The following is a 26,489-nucleotide window of genomic DNA, read 5'->3' on the forward strand; positions in this document are numbered from 1 at the left end:
TGATTTTTTGATTGGTTAGAATAATTAAAAAGCAAATATATGATTATATACTAATTAATTATGCAAAATAGCCTTAATTTAAATAAAATATTAATATTTTTATGCCTAAAAATAAATAAACATTTTATCAGATTAAAACTAAAAATAAAAATATTTTTGGTGTTTTATGATTGGTTGATTTTAATAAAAATGCAAAATATAGAGATTTATTAATTAAAACCTGCAGGGGGGTGTGCTAAGCAAATCTGGAAAAGAACTATGTTTAGTTCAAGAGATGCTTTTTTTTTTATGTGAAAAATGAAAGTTTATTTACATGACTTGTTAAAAAAACATAGACATAATAAATAACTAATATTTACGGTATGCGGGCAAAATTACCGATAATAACCCTGAAAATCATTTAATGCACAGAAATAGGAATATTTGACTGGCAGAAAACACACAAAATATTATCTTAGTAATTAAGCAATATTATGACAAATAGTACAACATTTAATACTGACAGTACAAATATCACATACTATATTGAACAGTACGACGAATAAACGGTACATTTAAGAAATAAGAAATACTGCAAATTTTAAGAATGACGATTAATGACCCATGCTATGAACAATAACATGTAGATGATTGGGAGTGCAACCATTGCAGGTCCACACTCTTCAGGACTATGCAGGCAGAAGAAAGTCATGATCACCGTAGCAATGGTGATGACTGTAAGAAAACACGTTTCCCACCGCTTTGCCATTTTGTCGGGGAAGAAGAAAGGATGGATTATGAAGTGGAAATTTGAGAGATGAATTAGAATTTGATGTGAGATTTTATGGAAGAAAATGGGAGGTATTTATAGAATGGAAAGAAGGATAGAGACGTTGGGGAATGATGTGATTCCGTACAAAAGGAAAATTTGAGTGGAAGTAAGATTTGAAAGAAAGTGGAGATAGTGTTGGGAAAAAGAGAGATTTGATTTTTGAAAAAGAGATTTGAAAAGATTTTTGAAAATAATGGAATATAGTACAAAAATTAGTGGGAAACAAAAGATAATAATAATCTACTTGTTACCAATACAGTCTGAGTTTCCTGATTCTGCGCCTGCAAAAAGATTTAACTCTGTACCAATTGTGTCAGTACTATTTATCTGTAAATAAATAAATAGCATGTGTGAAGTAATAAACAGTATTTGGCGTTTGCGTAAGAATAAATTCAACTGCAAGCCAAATTACTGTATAAGAAAAATTCTAAAAACTAAGTATTTCATATGTCAGGATATTTGTTGAAATAAAAATCCATGATCATATGAGACTCTTAATTTTCAGATCGATTTTCTTGAAAAAAGATGTGGGCAAATTTTGGGGTATAACAGATCCTAATTAACAAAATCAAACCTAATTAAACTTTAAACAATCCTAATTAATTCTAATTAAGCGCATTTATTCAGTTAGTTAATAAAAGGTGAAAGGGAAATTAGGGTTGAGAAATGTTGTGACTCTTCAGATTTCAGGACCTCACACTCTCTCCCTCTTTCGCTCCAACACGACGGCGCCGGAGCTACTCCGACCAAAACTTACAGCGCCGCCGTGAATCCTTCTGATCACTACTACAACCTCCTCTTCTAATTCCTAATCCTAATTTCTCCGTTCAAAATTCAATAAATCCCTAATCGAAGCGTTTAGAAGAACCCTAGGCATTAAGCGTCTCAAGCTCCTACTTTCGACATCACATAATTCGGCGCACGAAGAATAATGGAGATTCGAAGACACACCTGAAATGACGATCGGTTGCTGAGAGCGGAGAAAACCGGAGAAGAGATTTCGAGCGATATGGATGCCAAAACAGAGATAAACGCGAGCAAATGGAAGAAAATCCAGGTAAACCTTTATGTAAATCTCGTGCCTTGAATCGTTTCCGCTTCGTCTTCCTCTTTTCTCTTTTCTGAATTACTGCTCTTGTGAATGTCGAGTAATCGATTCTGCAAGTGTGCCTTGAAGACAATGAAGGTTGAAAGCTGAGGTGAAGAACATGTTTCTTGCGGATCGAAGCGTGAAGTACGTTGATGAAATTTCAGAATGAACTTTGGAGGTGGTTGAAGGTGAGTTCTTTTCTTCTTTCAATCCTCTCTTTCTGTGAGTTTCTGTTACGCCAATGATTGAAGAAAGGAGTGAATTCTCTTTACAGGATTCAATTGAAGATTGATGTTGGTTGATGAGATTGTGAAGGGTGAGGGTTGATGAAGGTGAGAGTAATGGAGAGATTGGAGAAATCGATTCTGAACAAAGGTGAGTAATGGTGAAGATGATGAAATGTTCAGAAGTGGTGAAGAGAGATTCAGAGAGTGTGAATTGGTGAAAGGTGAAGGTTGTTCAGTTATATAGAGATGGAGGTTTGAGAATTCAGTTAGAGGAGAGTGAAGTGTGAGCCATTGGATGAGAGCTTTCTGTTATATGATCTGAGGGTGAGGATTTAGTCGGTTAGAGCTGTTTAGAGAGTTTGTTATTTCTGTTTTGGTGGTTATGAGGTTCTGTTGAAGTTAGTTAGATGGAGGGAAATTCTGTTTTGAAGGTTATGATCAGTTAGGGAGAAATGAAGGTTAGAAGTGTGGCTATTAACAGAAAGTCAGTTAGAGTTGGGGATTCTATTAGAGGCAGTTATATGTTAGTTAGGAGTTTAGAAAACAGTTAGAGATTGGCATTTGGTTGTGAAATTCTGTTTTGACAGTCTAGAAAAGTTGAGAATTAGTATGTATGGGATTTTGAATATAAATTCAAGCTGACTGTGTACGAGTGTTAATTGTTGAATGTGGTTTTGAATTTGTGTTGAATTTTTGTTTGGTTCTTGACTGTTAGTGTTAGTTAAGTTGATGATATTGCTTCATTTTTCCCACTGCCTTGATGTGTATGTATTGGTGCAGCATTTGTATTAGCCCTGGATGATGTGGGGGACTGTTTTCTTTTTGTATTGAACTAATGTATGTTAATACTTAATGGATGTGCTTGGTGCTGGCAGTCTTGTAATGGTATTTATGCATTGGATTGAATGGCTTTTTAAATTGATTATAGGCGTGGCTAATTTTCTGCTGTGAAGATGTTCATCATGCTATCCGTGTGCCAATTATTTGGATTGAATGCTGGACTGGATGTGGATAAATGTGAGTGTTTCTTGTTTTATTGAAGGCTGGTTTATTTATGATGATGCAGGTCTGGTACAACTGTACAGGAATTGGTGTCTCAAGTGAGCATAGCTTACAGTTTGGCTTGAAACATGGTATGGAGGCAAGCTACATGAAAGATCACATAGTTGAGGTTCATGGCGCAAGAAGCAACTGGATTGTTACTCGACTGAAGGCTGAAAATAGGATAGGTTCAAGGGTAGGGAGATGACTTTGGTCAACAGAATGTTGTTTGTAATTTTCATCATGGCAATGTAATGTAACAGTAGGATTTTGTAATGAAGTCTTGTACAGAGTATGTTTTTTGTAATGGATATGGTTTTGATGTAATTGAATGGAATTTTTAGTAATGTATTTTTCGTGTACGATTTTGTGTGATGAGGTTGTAATGATAATAGCTTTGAATTGGAGTTTGGTATTGAATTTGAAACAACACATGATGACATGCCTTGGCTTTGAGTTCAAAAATGCAGTTTACTCCTTTTTGCAATAATTTGAATTTCAAAGTCCTCTTTTCCTTTTCTTCTTTTGAATTTGAATATTGAATCTCATAACATCAATGAGATGACAACTCAAGGTAGTTTACTATGTTCTTTGTCCAAAAAGTCAACCACACATGACCGACTTTGACTAAGAATCCACAATTTCACATATAATCTCCACATGCCCCTTTTCATCAATGTATCAGTGACCACACTTGTGCTTGAGATAGAAATCTTCAAGGCTTAAGTCAAGGGACTCAATTGTATGACTATATTTCCTTTCCAAACAAGCACATTAAGAAACTCAATCCATTTATTCTTCGACCCTTTAAAATCAAACCAAACACTTGTAATAGAAGCAATCTCCCCGAGAGAGTCAAAGTCTTGGAATATTGTATGACCATTGTAACAAAAGACTTGATGAAATGCGCACGAGCTCAAAACCCTAATTAAAGAGTCTTGATTCAAATGACCAGGGAAATAAACCCTAATCCATGACGAATGACCCCACGCTTTGTATATGTTTATTTGATGAATGAATGCGAGGTCATGTTAGTGCCCTAATGGAGGTATGCAGATGAATGCGATGCTTAAGCCAGTTAGAAATGAGGGGTAGGACAAATTTGGGGTATGACAGCTGCCCCTATTTAATCATCTTAAACCTGAAGGTGAGATTGGCGCTAGCCTTTCGAACATTCGAGGTAGAAGAAGATTAAATATCAAAGTACCAGAAATTTGTCCTGAAGAGAAGATGGTGTAAGTGTTATCCTTATTTTTTTTGATATCTGCTGGGGAAAGAGAATTTTTTTTGCTGGTGGAATGATTTATGGATGTTATGGTTGAATGAGGAAAGAGGATAATGACTTGCTGGGGATTAGGAATTGGTTTTATAGTAAGAAATTATGGATGAATGGTGATTGTCAGGCGAGAACTGACTTCACCATAAAATATCAGACGAGGACTGAAAATGAAAGAAATGATTTGCCAGGGCGAGGACTGGACTTTGAAAAAGGGTTTGCCAAGGCGAGAATTGGACTTTGAAAAAGTTTGCCAGGGCGAGAACTGGACTTTGAAAAAGTTTGCCAGGGCGAGAACTGGACTTTGAAAAAGTTTGCCAGGGCGAGAACTGGACTTTAAAAAAGGTTTGCCAGGGCGAGAACTGGACTTGAAAAAAATGACTACCAGGACGGGAACTGGATTTAGGAAGATGATTACCAAGACGGGAACTGGATTTAGGAAGATGATTACCAGGACGGGAACTGGATTTTGAAAGTTTTGCCAGGACGGGAACCAGGGCTTTGACTTGATTTACCAAGGCGAGAACTGGGCTTTGGAATTGTTTGAATGTTGGAAGGTAAAGGATTCACAACACGGGGGTTAGATCCAAAAGTTTTCCGTACGAGGGAAGGGGCCACGGAGACTAGTGACGACTAGACTCGATCAAAAGACATAATCACGAAGATATTGATGCTGGCGAAGCATAAGAGTTACATTAATCCCTCAGGCCACAGGCGGGGTGTAACTCTTCAAGAGTGGCAATCGTTCGAATTGCCACACACCAAGTATGGTTATCCAAACGATTGAAAAATGAGATGGGTTGAATGCCCACCCTCATTCGCACTCTAATCTTCACGCAACACGCGGGAAATAACCTCGGAGACAACGATTCTGACAAAGAAAGACATTGTGTCTGATCCACACTGGAGAGAGAAGATGACACTTCTTCTGAGGGTATATATGTTACTTCGTACCTTTTGGGCACACACAAACTGGCTTATGCATTGATGTATGTTTGAATTTTTGTATGGCGTAATGATCCACCTTAATGGAAATGCTACGCTTTTGAAGATGCAATATTGTATGCAATGGATTCTATATGAAAAGTGCCAAATAAAGGCGTTAGCATGATTATTGGGGTCCGTTGCTTGTGGTCTTGAGCTATCAATATGAATCGGTGTTGGAAAACCTACAGTACCAAAGATTATTGGCAACTACCTTGAGGGTTGGAATGTAGCTCTGTTGGGGAGGAAGTGACTTCATCTGACTTTCCCTACATCTTGAATTGCTTGGGGATGGTGAGCTTGAGGGGATTCCCTCGATTCGCCATGTTGAGGATGAGAACTTCGGCAGAGGAGACCAGGTCGGGGGAATGGGACAACTCCCATGAGAAATAAACTCATGTGCTTGGGGAGAAACCATGGTTCCAGGAGAAATAAACTCCTATGATCGGGGAGAAGGCAATAAAACTCAGAAGATTGTGCCCCAAGCTTCGTGAACTACGAGGGAATTTGCCCCAAAGGATCCTTGGAGAGATTTGTCAAATCTTGACGTAACTGCCCCAGATTGGTTGAACCCAAGAGAGATTCCTCGACTTGATTGCCCCAGATATGCTGAATTTGAGAGGTCGAACCTCAATTCAATTGCCCTGGTTGACCAACAGTGAATGGATGCTTCAGTTGACAGAGTTTTCACACAACTCGCCCCTTGGAGTAATCAGTCTTTGAAGTGAATGGCTCATGGAATCGATCAACTTTTTCTGCAGTTGTTCATTGTTGGATCTTCCTTGATGTCAAGTGTCTATTCACAAGTAAAAGATATTTGTTTTGAAGATGCTAATATTAATGCAATGCTTATGCTAGCTTCGAAATCAAAGTTATTAAAACAAAGTTGTGACATTCAGTGTTTGAATTATTTGTCATATCGATATTAACATAAATGGTAAGCAAACATCTAGGAGTCAGTTTTACACAACTTGCTTTTGAAATAAACCCTGCTTCAATTAGGTCTTTTTAAGGGTTGTAACGTGGTCTGGTTCACGGTTTCAGAAAGAAAGGATTTTAAGGCTCAAAGTCTAACCTAACCCACCCATTCTTCGTGATGTTCTCCAGTCCTAAGTTCAACTTAACCTGATACGAGCACCCATCCTTCAAGAGGAGTTTGAGATGATTGAGGAATCAATGAAGTCTTCTCGGATATGGCAGTCACTCACTTTCTTTTTGGTGCCTGATCACACGACATTGTTCCTTTGATGAGGATCTTTATGTTGTAATCCTCGTTTTTCGTTTCTGCTTTGCTTTTTTGTTTCCCCCAACTTTTGCCTGGACAAATTCTTTTGAATTTTATTTTGGAGTCCAGCGGGATGCCCTAATTTTTGCCTAAGTCACTTGTTTTCAAGTTGTTGACTTAGCGGGCTTTTCTTTCTTTCTTTTTTTGATTCACTTTTTTTTTGAACAAGTCGTGTGATCCTGAATCTTCGATTTGTAGGAGGTGATTGTGACTGCCTCATGAGGGATTACCATTGTAGTGTTGACTTTCCTCAACCTTTTGAAAGATAACCATTGTTGTATCCTTGGATGTATACTCCTGATGAATTTTGATTGCTCGATCAGGTTAATTGAACGCTACCCTGCCCCTGGGTTAAATGTGAGGGTTTTTTTTTTATATTTTTTTTTGTATAAAAAAAAAACTCCTACTTCAAGGCTCAAAGGGGTTAACGATGGTCTATCTCCCTTATATCTCCGGTGTTTGGGGATTAGAAACAATGCCTGTACATCCTCAGCAGAGTTTTATTCAAAAGCACACAATTTGCGTTTTTATTATTTTTTTCATCATTCTCCTTTTGATATTTTTGCTTAAACCAGAGTTTGATATCGATAGACAGAAAGATATGAGTGAACACGAATGGATTGATTCGAAACTAGCATATGCAGTGCATTTTTTATTGAAAACAAACAAGTTTTACATGGAAAGACATTTAACAAAACAAAGAAAATTACAAATGAAAATGCAGAAATGAATTGATGATTGCCATTGTTGAGGAGGCTTGACTCCGTCTGGACTTATTGATCTCGGATACTTTTTGCAGTTCCTTCCAAACTCTTTAGATTACTTCAAAAGAAAACTCCAACAAAGTCACCCAGGATTTGTAAATTTTTGCCTCACTTTAGGGATTCGAGCAATGCGAGTGATGCAATGCTCAAGATAAGAGTACGTCTTGCTTATCCCTCATGCGGGAGCCCCAAGCATAGATGTTAGAGAAGTATTTGCCATCAATCATGGAGGAACCTTGCATGGCCATCAAACTTTAGAAAAGCTATTTGTTGTGAGGAAAATCCAAGAACACCAACTGAAACACCAACTCTTAGGGATACAACTGAGCATAAGAACCTTGAGAATGAGATATGCGTCTACAGAACATCTTGATTACTTCTTGGAAAGAATATTCTGACACAGTTGCTCGAGAATTTGTGGTGCTTTTATTATTATCCTACCAACGAGTTCAAACATGGAATTTGTTGATTTTGGAGACTTTCTGAAATCTGAGCTTTTACTCGGGCAAGGGAATTCCATTCACCCACATGTTTCCTTCCTGAAGGGTTATATGCCTCCCATCAATCAACTGTTGTACTTTGGCTTTGAAAGCGTTGCAGTCCTCAGTTGAGTGCCCTGCTGATTCAGCGTGATATCCACATTGCACATTAGGGTCATACCCAGGTGGAAACGGTTGTGGTGGAGGCTTTAGAGATTTGGGAACCACCAATGAGCTTTGAACTAGATATGGAAGAAGTTTGCTATATGTCATAGGAATCTGGTCCAAAGGAGCATTTCTTCGTTCCAAATTACTTCTAGGTTGGCGTTGATTCGGATGACCTTGTTGATGTGGAACACATTGCTTTTGTGGCAAATACTGAATCGGTTGTTGTTGGACCATCTGAGGTTGTTGATTGATAGTGGTGGCAAAGGCTTGTGGAATATATTGGCCAGGAGAAACTAGTACCATCTGATAGTTAGGAACCTGAACCTGAGGATAAGCAGGGACTTCCTCTTCTTCAATCTCAGAGATTGCGTTTGTTTCACTTTTCTCTTCTTCTGTGAATTCGGGAACGTTGGCCATATCTTGGATTTTACCCATCTTTAAGGCGTTTTCAATTCGTTCCCCTACGACCACCAAACTTGAGAATTCGGAGGAAGCACATCCAACCATCATATTCAGATATGGATCTTTCAAAGTATTTATGAACATGTCTACAAGCTCTCGTTCCAAAAGAGGAGGTTGGACTCTGGAAGCTAATTCTCTCCATCTTTGTGCATACTTTTTGAAAGACTCATCAACCTTTTGAGTTAAACTTTGGAGTTGTAGTCTAGTAGGAGCCATGTCACTGTTGTACTTGTAATTCTTGAGAAAAGCCTCTGCTAGTTCATCCCATGTGCGGACATGGGTTCGTTCAAGTCGTGTATACCATTCAAGGGATGCCCCACTGAGGCTATCCTGAAAGAAGTGCATTAGAAGCTTGTCATTTTCTGCATACGGTGCCATCTTGTTGCAGAATGCCTTGATGTGACTCATCGGACAAGTAATACCCTTGTATTTCTCAAAACTGGGGACTTTGAACTTAGCAGGAATCTTGATATCAGGCACTAGGCACAAATCAATAGCATTTAATCCTGAGGAGCTTCGACCTTCTAAAGCCTTCAATCTTTCTTCCAAGAGATGAAATTTCCTCTCATTTTCCTCAATTGGGAACTTGAAAGCTTCGAGTTCAGAATCGTTCTCATGATGTGAATCCTCCTTATTTGGAACTTCCACGGGCACAGGTTTTCACCCTCCATTAGCAACAGTAGTCGGAGTACTATTAGCCAATTTAGCAACACTTTGTCTTAGCTCTTCTTGCCCTTGAACAACAACATGGAGAGTCTCAAAGAGTTGGGTCACTCTTTCCCCCATAGTATCCAAGTCCTTACGAAGCTCAGCCTGATTCTGTTCGAGATGGTCCATGATTCTCATCTGATTAATCCTTGTATGCTACGGATATAGGGAAGTCAAAGGCGTTGATGAAGCAGAAATCTGGATTGAAAGGGACCCCAATTAGCTTCTGATGCGGAACCATGAAATGTATGATGATATGAATGCAATGTTTCATTTCCGAGGAATCCTAAAGTCTTTTCACACATTCTTTCTTTTATCCTTTTTTGAAACCAAAGCTTTCCTTTTTTATAGAATATCTTTTCTTTTCTTTTTTCTTCTTTTCTATTTCCTTTTTATTTTCATTTCTTTTTTGGAAATAGACTTTAGAATTCCTCACAAATGAAGTGGATAAAACAATGATGTTATGCAATGCAAGCATGGGATCAAGGTCCATATGATCTGAGTAACCACCACACAATCCTCTGAATAACTGATGTGAAGCTTCTGTACAGGCTAAGTGTCACAGGATCAAAGGTTCGACGCCTTTTTGAATACCAGAATATCAAGCACCATGAGAACAGACCAAATAAAGGTCCGACCTCAAATATGAAGAGCAATGGTATGTAGGAGCCAAGGTTTCCTGTCCCACCCCAATCTCACGGGTATGAATTCTAGACACGGACAGGTGGTCCCTAATGGTCACTAGGGTCTACAGTTCCCATGGGGTACAAAGTGTTTGAGGCAGCAAGGGTGCCAGACACAGTGTTCCATGAAAGAACCTCGCCCAGTTGTGGTACCCCATGTTGAACTCGATCGTAGCAAGGGCCACGGGAGTCAACATGAGCATCCACGCTAATCCTATGTGTCACTGGCCTGGGTAGTGGGCCTTTTACCTCACACAAATCCCCCACCTGCAAAACAGAACAGAAGACCCCAAGGAACACAAAATATAATCCATATGCATGATGTGCAAGCAGAAATAAACATGATATGCAAGCAGAAAATAAACATGCAAACATATATACAAGATATAGACATAAAACAAATAAACACCCAATAAAATAGAACAAACAAAGGCTAGGATCGACTTGCTTAGGTAGTCCCCAACAGAGTCGCCAGCTGTCGCACGCTCGCGAAAAATGAACAGAGTCGCCACCAATATATTTATCCCATAAGGGAAAGGAATACCAGGAAACCTAACAAAGGAAGGAACAAGGTCTTGCGACCAGAGAATCAAGGTACGGAAGTCGGTTGCGCAAGGGGAAGGTATTAGCACCCCTCGCGCCCATCGTACTCGATGGTATCCACCTATGTTTGTTTCTATCTAAAGGGTGTGTACTATGTCTATGTCCATATGCGAATGAATGCAAAATGTAGGGAAAATAAAGAATTGTACTCGCACGGGCCCTACCCCGCTGCCTACGTATCCTTTTCAGGAATCAGAGTGACCGTAACTCGGCTCCATAGTTTTGATTGTTTTTGTGTTTTTTAGTTGGGCGGAGTTAACGCTCGCGCTCTTGCATAAGGGGACAACCTAGGATGCAATGGAGCGGAGATAACGATGCCCTTAAGAAAGGAGAGGAAGAGAGAGAGTTTGAGTGTTTCGAGGAAATCCCTAAAGCGAGGGAAACTCGAGTTACTCTATGGTTTGTGTCTTTTAGAATTTGGGAACTTACGCCTGAATGGGACCCTAAAGCAAGGGAGATCCAAGCACTCAAATGATTCCCTAAAGCAAGGGAGATCCAAGCTTCCATTCCCTTTTTAAGAATTTTCACTTTGATTATTAGTGTTTTAAGTATTTTCTTTGTATTTTTTAAAGGGATTTTATTCAAGTATTTTTAGATGTTTTAGAGTTGAAAAGAAAAAGAAACTAACCTAAGTATGAAGGGAATTTTTACCTAATGTTATCATGGTTTCTACCTAAAGTTAGGAATAAAAGACACATGAAAAATAAAGCAAAAAGTGGAGCATATGAAAATAGCATAAGAGCATGAAATGGAACAAGTCAAAATATAGCACAAAAGTGAATTAAAAGTACTATTATTTTTTATTGATTTTTATGAAAGAAATGAGTTCAAAAGATTAATGTCAAAATTACCCAAGATCTACTTATTTTTATGAGCCTTTTTTAATGTCATTTTTTATGAGTCAAAAATTGTGTATCAAAGTCTAAAATGATGGTGGAAAAATTAGTATTTTTTATTTGATTAAAAGAAATGACAAAGCCTAGTTAAAAGCATAAAAATAAGGAAACAGGGGGTGCAAATTGAATTTGAGGGTGTGATTAGTAGCTGGGCCTAGGGCCCAGAGGGTGACCCAAGGCAGATTGTTCTTGTCTATGATTTTGTTGCCAGAATGTGTGCATCAATGGGCCAAGGGGGTGTTAACAGCGAAAAGCCCAACAGATTTTTGTTATAGAATTTTGTTTGTACAATGAAAGAAGAAGGTGCGTGGGCCAAAGGGGTGATGATAGGACTTCGGTGGATATGGCCCAACGCTGGAATTGATCCAATCGTTATGTTCTCAGATTTTATTGTTGCTATTACTAATTATGATTCAGAATTTTATCTAATGATCCTAATTAACAAAATCAAACCTAATTAAACTTTAAACAATCCTAATTAATTCTAATTAAGCGCATTTATTCAGTTAGTTAATAAAAGGTGAAAGGGAAATTAGGGTTGAGAAATGTTGTGACTCTTCAGATTTCAGGACCTCACACTCTCTCCCTCTTTCGCTCCAACACGACGGCGCCGGAGCTACTCCGACCAAAACTTACAGCGCCGCCGTGAATCCTTCTGATCACCACTACAACCTCCTCTTCTAATTCCTAATCCTAATTTCTCCGTTCAAAATTCAATAAATCCCTAATTGAAGCGTTTAGAAGAACCCTAGGCATTAAGCGTCTCAAGCTCCTAATTTCGACATCACATAATTCGGCGCACGAAGAATAATGGAGATTCGAAGACACACCTGAAATGACGATCGGTTGCTGAGAGCGGAGAAAACCGGAGAAGAGATTTCGAGCGATATGGATGCCAAAACAGAGATAAACGCGAGCAAATGGAAGAAAATCCAGGTAAACCTTTATGTAAATCTCGTGCCTTGAATCGTTTCCGCTTCGTCTTCCTCTTTTCTCTTTTCTGAATTACTGCTCTTGTGAATGTCGAGTAATCGATTCTGCAAGTGTGCCTTGAAGACAATGAAGGTTGAAAGCTGAGGTGAAGAACATGTTTCTTGCGGATCGAAGCGTGAAGTACGTTGATGAAATTTCAGAATGAACTTTGGAGGTGGTTGAAGGTGAGTTCTTTTCTTCTTTCAATCCTCTCTTTCTGTGAGTTTCTGTTACGCCAATGATTGAAGAAAGGAGCGAATTCTCTTTACAGGATTCAATTGAAGATTAATGTTGGTTAATGAGATTGTGAAGGGTGAGGGTTGATGAAGGTGAGAGTAATGGAGAGATTGGAGAAATCGATTCTGAACAAAGGTGAGTAATGGTGAAGATGATGAAATGTTCAGAAGTGGTGAAGAGAGATTCAGAGAGTGTGAATTGGTGAAAGGTGAAGGTTGTTCAGTTATATAGAGATGGAGGTTTGAGAATTCAGTTAGAGGAGAGTGAAGTGTGAGCCATTAGATGAGAGCTTTCTGTTATATGATCTGAGGGTGAGGATTTAGTCGGTTAGAGCTGTTTAGAGAGTTTGTTATTTCTGTTTTGGTGGTTATGAGGTTCTGTTGAAGTTAGTTAGATGGAGGGAAATTCTGTTTTGAAGGTTATGATCAGTTAGGGAGAAATGAAGGTTAGAAGTGTGGCTATTAACAGAAAGTCAGTTAGAGTTGGGGATTCTATTAGAGGCAGTTATATGTTAGTTAGGAGTTTAGAAAACAGTTAGAGATTGGCATTTGGTTGTGAAATTCTGTTTTGACAGTCTAGAAAAGTTGAGAATTAGTATGTATGGGATTTTGAATATAAATTCAAGCTGACTGTGTACGGGTGTTAATTATTGAATGTGGTTTTGAATTTGTGTTGAATTTTTGTTTGGTTCTTGACTGTTAGTGTTAGTTAAGTTGATGATATTGCTTCATTTTTCCCACTGCCTTGATGTGTATGTATTGGTGCAGCATTTGTATTAGCCCTGGATGATGTGGGGGACTGTTTTCTTTTTGTATTGAACTAATGTATGTTAATACTTAATGGATGTGCTTGGTGCTGGCAGTCTTGTAATGGTATTTATGCATTGGATTGAATGGCTTTTTAAATTGATTATAGGCGTGGCTAATTTTCTGCTGTGAAGATGTTCATCATGCTATCCGTGTGCCAATTATTTGGATTGAATGCTGGACTGGATGTGGATAAATGTGAGTGTTTCTTGTTTTATTGAAGGCTGGTTTATTTATGATGATGCAGGTCTGGTACAACTGTACAAGAATTGGTGTCTCAAGTGAGCATAGCTTACAGTTTGGCTTGAAACATGGTATGGAGGCAAGCTACATGAAAGATCACATAGTTGAGGTTCATGGCGCAAGAAGCAACTGGATTGTTACTCGACTGAAGGCTGAAAATAGGATAGGTTCAAGGGTAGGGAGATGACTTTGGTCAACAGAATGTTGTTTGTAATTTTCATCATGGCAATGTAATGTAACAGTAGGATTTTGTAATGAAGTCTTGTACAGAGTATGTTTTTTGTAATGGATATGGTTTTGATGTAATTGAATGGAATTTTTAGTAATGTATTTTTCGTGTACGATTTTGTGTGATGAGGTTGTAATGATAATAGCTTTGAATTGGAGTTTGGTATTGAATTTGAAACAACACATGATGACATGCCTTGGCTTTGAGTTCAAAAATGCAGTTTACTCCTTTTTGCAATAATTTGAATTTCAAAGTCCTCTTTTCCTTTTCTTCTTTTGAATTTGAATATTGAATCTCATAACATCAATGAGATGACAACTCAAGGTAGTTTACTATGTTCTTTGTCCAAAAAGTCAACCACACATGACCGACTTTGACTAAGAATCCACAATTTCGCATATAATCTCCACATGCCCCTTTTCATCAATGTATCAGTGACCACACTTGTGCTTGAGATAGAAATCTTCAAGGCTTAAGTCAAGGGACTCAATTGTATGACTATATTTCCTTTCCAAACAAGCACATTAAGAAACTCAATCCATTTATTCTTCGACCCTTTAAAATCAAACCAAACACTTGTAATAGAAGCAATCTCCCCGAGAGAGTCAAAGTCTTGGAATATTGTATGACCATTGTAACAAAAGACTTGATGAAATGCGCACGAGCTCAAAACCCTAATTAAAGAGTCTTGATTCAAATGACCAGGGAAATAAACCCTAATCCATGACGAATGACCCCATGCTTTGTATATGTTTATTTGATGAATGAATGCGAGGTCATGTTAGTGCCCTAATGGAGGTATGCAGATGAATGCGATGCTTAAGCCAGTTAGAAATGAGGGGTAGGACAAATTTGGGGTATGACAGCGGGCCCCACACTTAGACAGAAAAACTTCAAACACCTTCCTCAACTTGGGCTTCCTCGGCTCCCTGGATCACAGGCCCCTCCCTGAAGGCCGGAGAAACAATCTGGTCGCCCTCCAAACGGTGATAAGGCCCGGTACCTTCGACCACCAACTCCACCCCCGGATTCTTCAATTTAAGTTGGGCTACAGTAGAGTTGTAGGTATCCTCGACAGCCGCCACACAATCGCTCCCCAAGACTCTGATATATTGAATCAATTATGCCCGGGTTAAAAGAGCCCTCTCCTCTTCTGATTCATCCTCAGCAGGAGTCTGAAAATGACAAAAAGATGCCTCCTTAACCGAAGAAGACAACATTGTTCCATACAAAGTCCTGGAGAGCAAGGTGTACTGACCTTGCACATCCATCAGAGCAGACTCCTTTTGGGCCAACCGAGGCTTCACCGTGTCCACTTCCTCGCCCAGCTCCTTCAGCAATCGGTCCTTCTCCTCCAAGGCAGATGCACTCATCTTGACTTGCTCCTGAAGCAACTTTGCCGCTTCCGCTGACAAAGGCGCCGAGCGAGCATAGATAGTGGCCATTCCCAGAAGACGGACCACGGCCGAAGCATCCTGCACAAGGAACCTCTAACGAACAGAAGGATCTAAACCCTCAATATGCAAAGATTCAGCACGCGGAATAGTCAACGAAGGACCACCTTCGAAGAACCTGGGCTGAAGAAAGCAAGACGGAAGGGTGAAAAAGTCAGCAGCCTCATCCTGAGTAAGATCCACGGCTTCAGTTCTTTAACGCTTGCGACAGACCAAGGCATCCGGATCAGGCTCTGGGCGGAGAGGAGAAGGAAGAACCGTGACGGGCCTCAAGGATTCACCCTAATCTGGAGTCCTGGAAGGGGAACCAGGAACGCCCGCAGAGGAGGAAGAAGCACCCGACCCAACAATCGGGGACCTTTGCACAGCTGCCAACCGAGGACCTGCACTCTTCTTAACAATTCCCTTCAACTTGCTGGCTTGTCTCAGCATCTGGTCATGACGGGCACGATCCATTGACTCTGCGAAAAGAAAAGAAAAAAAAGTGAGAATTCTGCCCCTCATAAAACCAGTAAGGAGAGAAGCTACTAAAACAACAAAGAGCTAAAAACAAAACAACTTAAAGATGATACCCAAATAAGCAAACGCTCCCTCGTCGGTACCCCGGCTAGAAGCTCCTTAATACTAATCACCCCTGGCTCTCTGATCGGCTCCCCGTCATCACCAAGGACAGGTACCCCCGAGCGGTCCACCTTAGCAACAACAAGAAGACCCTGCACAAACTGCTGAAGAGCAGCATAATCCCTTCGAGCATCATCGTCTAAGTCCGAAAGCCGGGTGATGTATTGGTCGGTCCCATACCTAAAATGGTCTCGCGACCAGAAAAACCTGAACTTATACCGACGAGAGGTGACGTGCTCCCCAATATCATTGAGCACCGGACAACCATTAACATCCAAAGTCGGCACGCGATCAAAGACACTTTCCCGAGCTTCCCGAGTGTGAGGGCGGATGAGAAAAAGCGGGACTTATAGCCCTTTAAAGAGTCAGAATAAGGCTTGAAAACCTTTCTGGACTGCTTCAGAGACACCCATCCATAGTGGCCGTCCTTCACCGTGCGCTGAACACAAAATATATAGAAAAACAGAGAAAGCGTCGCCGCTATCTTCAAATGGGCACAAACCAATTCAAAGGCCCGAATAAAAGCAATTGAATTAGGATGAAGCTGCCCAGGGGCCACCTCCAAATGGTTGAGCACCGCCACTTGAAATTCAGTAAAAGAGGCACGAAAACCCATTTCCCGGAACACCACCTCGTACATAGGAATTAAATCGGGGGTGTACACATCACAGATTCGATCGTCTTCGTCCGGAATAAGAATCGACCACCCTTCACCCACCTCAGTGAAAATATCAGAATCATCTTCCAGAAAGTAACTCTCTATGTCCAGTGCCTCCTGATGCACCCATGCCCGCTGAGGCGCCTCTTGCTGGGCAGGAGGGGTTGAGGACGATGAATCTGACGCCATCGAACGAGTTTCATCGGCCATTTTCACCTGAAACACATGAGAGAACAGTGAATTCGACAATCGAATCAAATTCACCCTTCCACCATCGTCTAGAGTGAAAGGGCATGTCAACGGCCCATAGACCAAATGAACCACATCCTTGCCCCTCCATAAACACAAAATTCCGAGCTAGACAAAGTTCACGCCCGGGAAAATGGCAAAAACGCAGAACATCTAACTATGACGCAGAAAACACCAAAAGCATAATCAAACATCTTTCGACAGTACAAAAAGCTGGAATCTAAAGATAAAATCATCAAAACGCTGCCGTGGACGACGGAGAAACCCCATATCTCCGCCATACGCCACCACACTCATCATCTATCCTCATCAAAATCTTCCTAAAAACCTACCATAACCACATGCAATCAGGTTCTATACAGTGATCGAAGCATAAAAATATAAAACGGAAGGATTAAAAGGTAACTTACAGGTACGATTTTGAGGAAAGACTGAAGAATATGTAACGAACACCACTGCAAGAAGAAAGGCCGGCGAAGAGAGAACGAAGCAACTGAAATTTGAAAAGTTTGGAAAAATTAGGGTTGTTCTCTATTTATGGCTACTTAAATCCCCTCACGCGCCGCACGTGCCAGACTATGCAGAGGGATGGTCATCATTAACCCTACTGCTTAGGTAATTGATTGCCTATCATTTCGCATTTAATGCAACATTCCCAATCACCAGCTTTTCAGAAACAACACGCTTCCTCACTCCCGACTTGACTCTTCCTCTCCTCGGAAATGAACGGCCTACCTCCCTCGGATAGACAGGACACGGACCCTCGGATCAACTTCCTATAAGTCGCCACTCCTCTGCCCGGAAGCAACAACTTGGGGGCTCTTGTTGTGGACCGGCCCAATCCAATCAATCGGGCCATTCCCGCCTTCGGCCCAATACGCTTCAGAACGCACGTGGTGGTTTCCATCCGACCGGACTGGGCAAACGTGTCAAGTAACCGACCACGAGGACCCCTCGTGCTCGGTAAACAACCAGTCCACACGTCTCCTGAATATCCGCCCTAAAAGGAGGCGTCCAATCCGTTCCAAACATCCTATAAATAGCCCTCTACATACAGAGGGCAAGGTAATCTTTTTCTTACCACTAAAACCCTATTACTTTGTTGTACCTTGTGGAATACGTACTTACTTTGGCATCAGAGTGCCTTGCAGGTACAACACCTTTTTTCTCCATATTTGTCATCCTGAACTTCAAGCCTTCATTGTTGCTGGTCATCTGATCTGCTCGGTAAGATCACATAATAAAATAAATTAAATAAAAAATAATGACAAATTTGAGTATTTCATAAGAGAATTGTGTTTTTCCACATTATCATAATTGTCTCATGTTTTTTGTTGAAACAAATATTATATCAATTTTTAGTATAAATGTTATTTCCTCTGTTTCTTTTTAAGTGTCGTTTTAGAATAATTTTTTTGTTTCTATTTAAATGTTGTTTTTATAGTTTATTGTTATAATTTGTCAATTATACCCTTATTTTATAATTTATAAATGTTATTGCATCATATTTTAAACAATCATCATATTTTAAATAAATGATATGTTTTAAAAAGTATTCATAATGAATGTGAAAATGAATTTCATTTAATTTTGTATTTTTTAATAAAAAAATATTTCAAAAGTAGTAATCATCACCGTTACGTAAGAACTATAAATTAAATTTAATAAATGATGATTTAATTAAAATATTTAGAGTTTAGGGTTTAAAATAAAATATATCATAAATATTCAATTTTCAATTTTAAAAATTTCAAAAATTAAATATTGATAATAATACTAATATATTATTATTATTAAATAATAAGGGTTAATAGTAATAAATAATTATTATTAACCTTAATTATTATTTACTCACAATATTGATATTAATAATATATCATTATTATTGTGACATTTTAACTCACAATATCGATATTGATAGCATATCGTTATTATTGTCAATTACATATCAGTTAAAAATTGAATATAAATAATATAAATAATATTTTTCCTTTTATAAAAATAAGGATCCACGTAAATAAAATAAAGGGTTAAATATGTTTTTGGTTCCTATAAATATCTCAAATTTCCTTTTTAGTCCCTATTAAAAAAATGACATATTTTGGTCCCCACAAAATTATTATGCACGTAGTTTTAGTCCCTACCGTTAAATCGATGTATATTTTTTATTGATTATTTTATAGACATATTTAGAATGTTATAAAAAGTTCCTCGAAAAAAAACGAACTCAAAATTTGATTTCTAAGTTGAAATTTGTATTACTTTTATCATTATATTTTGAAATTTAAAAAATTCATATTTAATTCTTCTCATTTTAAAAAATTATATAATTTGGTAAAGAAATATTTAATAATATTCTAAACACGTATGAATAAAATATTTCAAAAATTTAAAATTTTAAGGGTAATTAAACAGCTTTCAAAATTTTAAAAAATAGCAAAGACTAAAACTGAATGCATGAAATTTTATAGGGACTAAAATATGTCATTTTTTTAATAGGGACTAAAAATAAAATTTGAGATATTTATAGGGACCAAAAACATACTTAACCCTAAAATAAATAAAAAAAGTCAAATGATGCATTATTAAGGAAGGTTTATAGGTTTGTATCACGTAGAAATCATAATAGTTACTAAAAATCTTCCTTAACAAAGCATCCTTTTATTTTTGCAAAAAATAATTAGGGTTTTCAGAAATTTAAATCATTCCGAATTTAATATTATTATCATTTCATTCTCTTTCCCATTTATAAAAATAATACAATTTTTTTCTTTTATAAAAATTGTTAATCAACCGTACACTTCTTTTCATTTATGAATCCTGTGTATGAATAATAATATTTTTCTCTTTATCATTATTGATTAGATTTTATAAACAAATTTGTTTAATGATACAAATAAAATTATGAAGAGAGGCTATTGATTAGATTTTATTAATATATTCGTGTAATATTTTGTTGTAAATAAAACTCTATTTAAAAAAAATATATTTTAACTTTGAAATAAAATTAAAAAGTAAATAATAATTATGATGAACAATAAAAGACAACATTAATTAGTAACTTTTCTATATAAACTGGTATAGGTACATAAGCCACAAATTGACTATAATTTAATTTACAGTATAATCAAAAGACATAAAGTGATTTAACTTCCAATTAAATAATAATAATTAAATGTCATGAATTGTGATTTGTATCATAATAACAACTAACGTTTAAATTTTCAAAATTAAAATAATAATTAATATTTTTAATAGTAATTTAATCTATTTCTAATAATAATAATGAGAATGTTACCGTTTTCAAATTGTTGTCTATTTAGTGAATAATTATTATCTATTAAAATTTAAACTTGAAATTTATTTCCTATTAAAATTTATTATAACTTTTCAAATATAAGAATTTTATAATTGAAAACCGTATATCACTATTTAAAGATAATTATTTTAATCTAACAAATTTGTTTTCGTCTCCAAATACCCGCGTATACGAGTCTTTATGGTTCATCAACTCTTCGATAAGATCATGACGGAGAAGCTCATGGGCATCCTCTCCCTTACCAAGCAAAGCCGATACGGCCCGAAATTCATAATTACCGTCCTCCACCACATTAACGATTCGGTCGATGTATTTATGCATAAAAACCGGCATTTCGTCAATGAATGGAATTTTTGGAGCAATTTGTACCTCTTTGATTGATGGAGCAATAGGTGTTGGAATCTGAACTTTTTGATCAATAGGTTTCGGAATCAGAGTCAAAACTTGTGGTGGAATAGGTGTCAGAGGCAGTTTGCTTATACGAGCTCCCTTGTTTGAACTCTTTTGAGATTTTTTCGATTTCGGAGTAGGTGAGTCGGGAAAGCGTTTGTCGATGTGCTCTCAATATGAAGGATACCGTGTTGTCGAGTTGTCGTTTGGCGTAGACTTCACTTTCTTCGGAGCACCCTATGTCTTAACGGGTTGAGACGACGGTTTCATGTCGGCTGTTTCTAGAAATCCAATCCTCCGCAATTGTTCTTTTTTCGACAAACTTGCAATACGAGCCCATGCATCCATTATTTGGTCAACAATCACTCTGGGCTTCACCGCTTTCCCACCTTCGGTCGCTACTTGTTTCGTTCCCACAACCGGTTTAACCTTACTTCTCACATTACATGATATGTGATATCGACAAAGTAATGCATCGGAAGAAGGAAATACCTTTGCAACCGCATTCATCAAAGCGGGGTCGCGGTCCGTAACAATCGCCTTAGGCATATCGACTTGTTTTTTCAAAAGTCAGCGACACACATCCAAGGGCCGCCTAAAATTATCCTTTTTTTCACACTCCAAAAAAGAAAAACCAACGGCAGATGACTTCTCGGTGGATGTAACACCGACCATCTCGAATAATGAGAGTCAATATTTATTGGTCTTGTTGGTAGAATCGAGAAGAAGCACTGTCGAAAAAGTGTTGAACAACTTTATGGAATTTGGATGAGTCCAAAAAATATCTCGGACAATAACCTTGTCATCGCAATTTTTGTACCGCACCACGTATTTGTTATCATCCAACATTTTCAACAAATGTTGCATCTCGCTCCTATCTCCCCTACTCGCCTTTTTACTGCAGTACTATTGATTATACATTGCCTTATATTTGATATGTTGTCGGGTTCCTTCCTTTTCAATGTGACAAGTATATTTTTCGGTTGAACAAAATTCAAGGACATGTCTTTAATAGATGCCTTCTCAACCGGATTGAGCCGACATGCAATAGGATGGCCTTGTAATTTTGCGCACAAATCATGATTATGCAAACCACAAACAACAGGGCATCTCCACTTCGTGCTAGCCAACATGTAACAACAGATTTTAAATGGACACTCGCATTTTCTAGTACCCGTGTTGTCTCTTTTAAAATTCTTTAGAGTAGGATGGTATTTCCCGCTTCTTTCGCACAATATTGTTACAAACGGGTTTCTTCTTGCCGTACCATTATCCGATCTTCCTATCATCAGACCAAAACTAAGATTAGTTGCGTTTCTACGAATCCATGTTAGCATGATTTCACGATCATCAAAGTCTTGCTTGCTACGAAAGTCGCCTTCGACATCTACCACATTTGCAACTACTCCATCGATATTCGTACAAACATCGACTAAAGTAGCTAATTCTCAAGAAATATTATCGGGGTGTACCATACCTATTTTGTCAAAATCACACAGAATTACAAAATGCTGGAAAAAAATTGCAGGGACTATTCCGTATATGCATCTACGGAAGTGTTCATCTTCAACATCTTCCGTAGATGGATCTATGGAAGCTACGTAACTTTTTTTTGCAGAAAAAACCGTTGACAACGTGAACAATGTCGTGGTTGAAAGTGATTATTTACCTGAAATTCAGACTCTTATTACTCCCTTTGATTTGTTGCACCAAAAAGTTTGTGTTAGAGTGAAATAGGGTATTGATGATGTCAGGTTTTTAGGGTGTGGAGTATGAAAAGTTTGAAGAAATGAAACAATGTGGCACTAAGCTTTTCCGTAGATGCATCTACGGAGGCTTCCCTTAACTGATTTTTATGTGTATTTTTCCCTCATATACACTAGTTTATTACGCTTCCGTAAATGCATGTACGAAAGGAATCAAATTTTTTTAAAATATGGGATACTTCCGGATGTGCATCTACTAAAGCTGGGGGCAAAATTGAAATTTTGCGTGGTATATAAGATAACCATGGGTCGATTGAGAAACATTCATTTAAAATTATGAAATATTAAAAAATAAAATAAAAAACAAACTTGCTACTAACTTAGAGGACCATCGATTTTTCTAATTACTTAATTATTTTATAATACTTAAATAAATATTTCTTATTTATAAAAAATTAAGATAAACAATATTTTAAAAAAATTAATTCACAACTTTTTTTTATTAAGATAAAGTAACCGCTACATACATTTTAAGCACGCGAACTTAAGTGTGTTACAATAAGTAAATTCAATTTTAAAATTTATCAAAACAGTAAATTAAAATTACAGTTTTAAAAATTGAAGAATAAAAATATAACAAAAAGAAAAAAATGTAATTAAATCTAATTCTAATTTTTTTCTTCCTCATATAAGACCTGAAAAAGGAATATAGTTTTCGTAATTAATAATTTCTTTGACTGAGTTTTTGTGTTATGAGCCTCACCTCCAACTTTCAAACTCCACAAACACTTGCGTACAGTAGTCAATAGTCATTCATTTATTGTATTAAATTTTAAAAGCAAATTTCTTTATTCATCTGAACCATTTCCCTTTACATTATTATTATTCAAATGACCACAAAAAAGAAAATAAAGCACGCGAAGTTCCAATTCATATCAATGTAGTAGTAGAATCAGAAATGCACTCTATAATTACTGCTACTAATTCAATTTATTCACACGTTTTTATCTTCTAGCTATAGTAACCAAATCGAAAACCGAACAGGTTAATTAAATATTCAAAGTTAGGTTTGGAAGAAAGAATACTCTGCTGTTACAGTGACTAATGTCTACTAACAATGACATTTCATATGATTTTGTTTTGTTTTTTTATATTGGAAGTGTGTATTGTTGTTGTTGCATGTGGTTTGAACGGTACGATTTTCTAGATATGAGTTGAATTGTGTTGGCCTAATTAGAGGAAAAAATAGAGCAAGGTGAAAAGACTTTGAATGTGACATTATCCACATCCATAGTTTATTTAGTATTTAGATTTACTAGTACTAGTAGAATAAGAACAAAGATCGAAATTCGATGCGTGGATAATCTTATTACCAAACAACCTATGGTTTATAGGCTTCCTCTGCGAAACCAGATTGTATGAGGAAAAGACAGGAGAATCGAATAAAATATTGATACTAGAAACCTGACTATGATTAATTGGAACATGAGCTAATTGTGAGATTGTTTCAGTTAAATTATTTTACTTGTCGGTTTGTTGTGCGTGGTTATCTCATAGGTAAATGCATGAGTCCAAGTGAAAGAAGCCAAACATTATAATACTACTCCCCCCCAAATAAAATTATGTTTAAAAACCATCAACTTAAATTATGTTTATGAGAGAGAATAGAATTGAGGTGGTGTGTTTGCAGGTGGCGCAGCCCTAGTAGCCGACTGAAATGTCGTGCTTAACAGAACACTGTACTAAAGCTGAACCCATTCTGTCTGATATAAGCATCAGAATATGTCTCTGTTTTCACCATACATACAATATTCTCTCTCACTCTCTTGTCTCATTCACTCTCTCTATCACTTCACTTCTTTTCTCTCCCATAAAAACCACACCCCACCCCACCATAAACCCTTACCCCACACACACTCACTCATCACACTTCTTCTTCTTATTCTTCTCCTTCCATTCCAGTCCATAACAACTCATTATCAAATACTCCACTTTCATTCCTTGCGTTTTACTTTAACTTCTCACTCCTCTAAACTCAACAATGCCGTCATCGGACTCTGGTGAGAGCCGTCGATCAATCAAACCACAGAACCGCCCCGGAGCACCTGCACCGGAGCAAGAGAATCTCCCATGTCCTCGTTGTGATTCAACCAACACCAAGTTTTGCTACTACAACAACTACAACTACTCTCAGCCTCGTCATTTCTGCAAAGCTTGCCGTAGGTACTGGACTCACGGCGGCACTCTCCGTGACATCCCCGTCGGAGGCGGAACCAGAAAAAACGCAAAACGCTCCCGCACTCATCATGTTGCTGTTACTTCCTCCTCTTCCTCTTCCGCCATCACATCAGCACCGGAGCATAGCTATCATTCAATGGTGGCACCGTCTTGTCCGTATGGTGGTGTTGACGGCGAGGGGAAGCAGAATATGAGTGTTTGCGGGAGTTTCACTTCGTTGTTGAACAACAACAACAACAACACTCAAAACTCTGGGTTTCTGGCATTAAGTGGGTTTGGGCTTGGGCTTGGACACGGGCTTGGAGATATGGGGTTTGGGATAGGAAGAGGGGAATGGAGTTTTCCTGGGATGATGGATGGATCGAACATTGGTGTGCCGGTTGTGTCTTCTGGTATCGGAAACTCGTGGCAGTTGGAAGGTGGCGAAAATGGTTTTGTTGGCGGTGATTGTTTCTCTTGGCCTGGACTTGCAATTTCTACACCAGGAAATGGTCTCAAATGAATTCTTTTTGTTCTACATTTCTTTTGGTTTCAAAGGAGGGTGTTCTGTTAGTTCAATCAAGTTTAGTTTTTTTTTTTTTCTCTTCTTTCTCTTGTATGTGGTGGCGTGTGTATGCGGATTTGGGTATGGGTATAATCATTATCAGACATCATAGATAGAACACCTGTGACTTTTATTTTTTGTTTATGTTTCTTATGAAATCCTTTGTCATGTGTATGTTCCTGAATTAATTAATGGTGTTTTATGACTAAACTCTTTGGTGGTTCTGGTTTACATTTTTTGATCAATTTGTATTGTAAGATGATGCTAATGCTATTGCTTGTTCTCTAAATTGCTACTGTCTAATATTTGTACAGAGAATTGTATCAGAATTCAGAATCCATGGTACTTTTGTTGAATTGTGGATTCAAAAGTTTGAATTTGTTACTGAGCAAAATTTGTTGATTAGTTAAATTTTAAAGAAAAATTTATGTATTACATTGGTTTATTTGTACCATCTTGCTCAAATTGTGGATTCAAAATTTTGAATTTGTTCCCCTCTCTTACATTAAGATGTAAGGTTGATTCGAGTTTAAGTAAGTTGGAATTGCTTGAGGGAAAATAATAAATACTAGTTCTAAAAATAGTGTTCATTTTAGTTCTAATAATTTATAGAGTGAAGATTCTTTTAGGTCACCCTCAAAAATTCCAAACCTCAAATTAATCTTTAAAAAAAATCTAATTTAATCTTTTACAAAATATAATCGGGTCATATTTATTCCTTTGTTATTATTTTTTTCAAACAATTTTTTCTTTTTAATTTTAAATCCAGATTGTATTGTTACGATTTTATTTTTTATTTTTTATTTTTAAATGCTAAATTTAATTTTAAACAATTTAGATTTAAAAATAAAATTAAAAATTAAAATTGATTCTTAAAAAGAATAGAACCCAAGATCCTTTTGCCATCTTGTAAGTCTTTACCAATAGTCCAGTAGGCTAATAAACATTGGTATAATATTTGATCTTACCTGATTAGAGTGGATCATCACAGTCAGCTGCGGTGGACTTGAAGAACTGGGAGGGTGTATCTGCAAGGTACTCCGATGCCAAAGAAAGAAAGTGATCAGAGAGCAAGTACAAGGTTTAGAGAGAGAATGAATGAATACCTGACCCTCTAATGAAAGAGGGTATTTATAGCCCCAGCGCTGGGCCAAGATCTCGCTATTGGACTGTATACCCAAGCCCAATTCGGAGATTGTCAAGATCCTACGTGTGTAGTGGAGACCAGCGTGTGGTCTCCATCATGGGCCAACCACTCTGAAGTTTGAGGGAGAGACGCCGTCTTTTAGGGACGCGTGGACTCCGCTTTGTTCGGTGGGTTGGGGAAGGAATACCCTACGAGGAGG

At 37.6% G+C, this 26,489-nt stretch overlaps 1 protein-coding gene across 1 annotated transcript; it reads left to right on the forward strand.

The window, feature by feature from the left end:
* Window positions 1-23,885: 23,885 nt before the first annotated feature.
* Window positions 23,886-25,353, forward strand: LOC131607935 (dof zinc finger protein DOF3.4-like). The gene has a single exon (XM_058879882.1). The coding sequence runs from the start codon at window positions 24,403-24,405 to the stop codon at window positions 25,099-25,101; it is 699 nt and encodes a 232-aa protein (XP_058735865.1). The 5' UTR covers window positions 23,886-24,402; the 3' UTR covers window positions 25,102-25,353.
* Window positions 25,354-26,489: the final 1,136 nt, after the last annotated feature.

The sequence above is a fragment of the Vicia villosa genome, linkage group LG1 (assembly GCF_029867415.1).
Source record: "Vicia villosa cultivar HV-30 ecotype Madison, WI linkage group LG1, Vvil1.0, whole genome shotgun sequence".
Taxonomy (NCBI): Eukaryota; Viridiplantae; Streptophyta; class Magnoliopsida; order Fabales; family Fabaceae; genus Vicia; species Vicia villosa.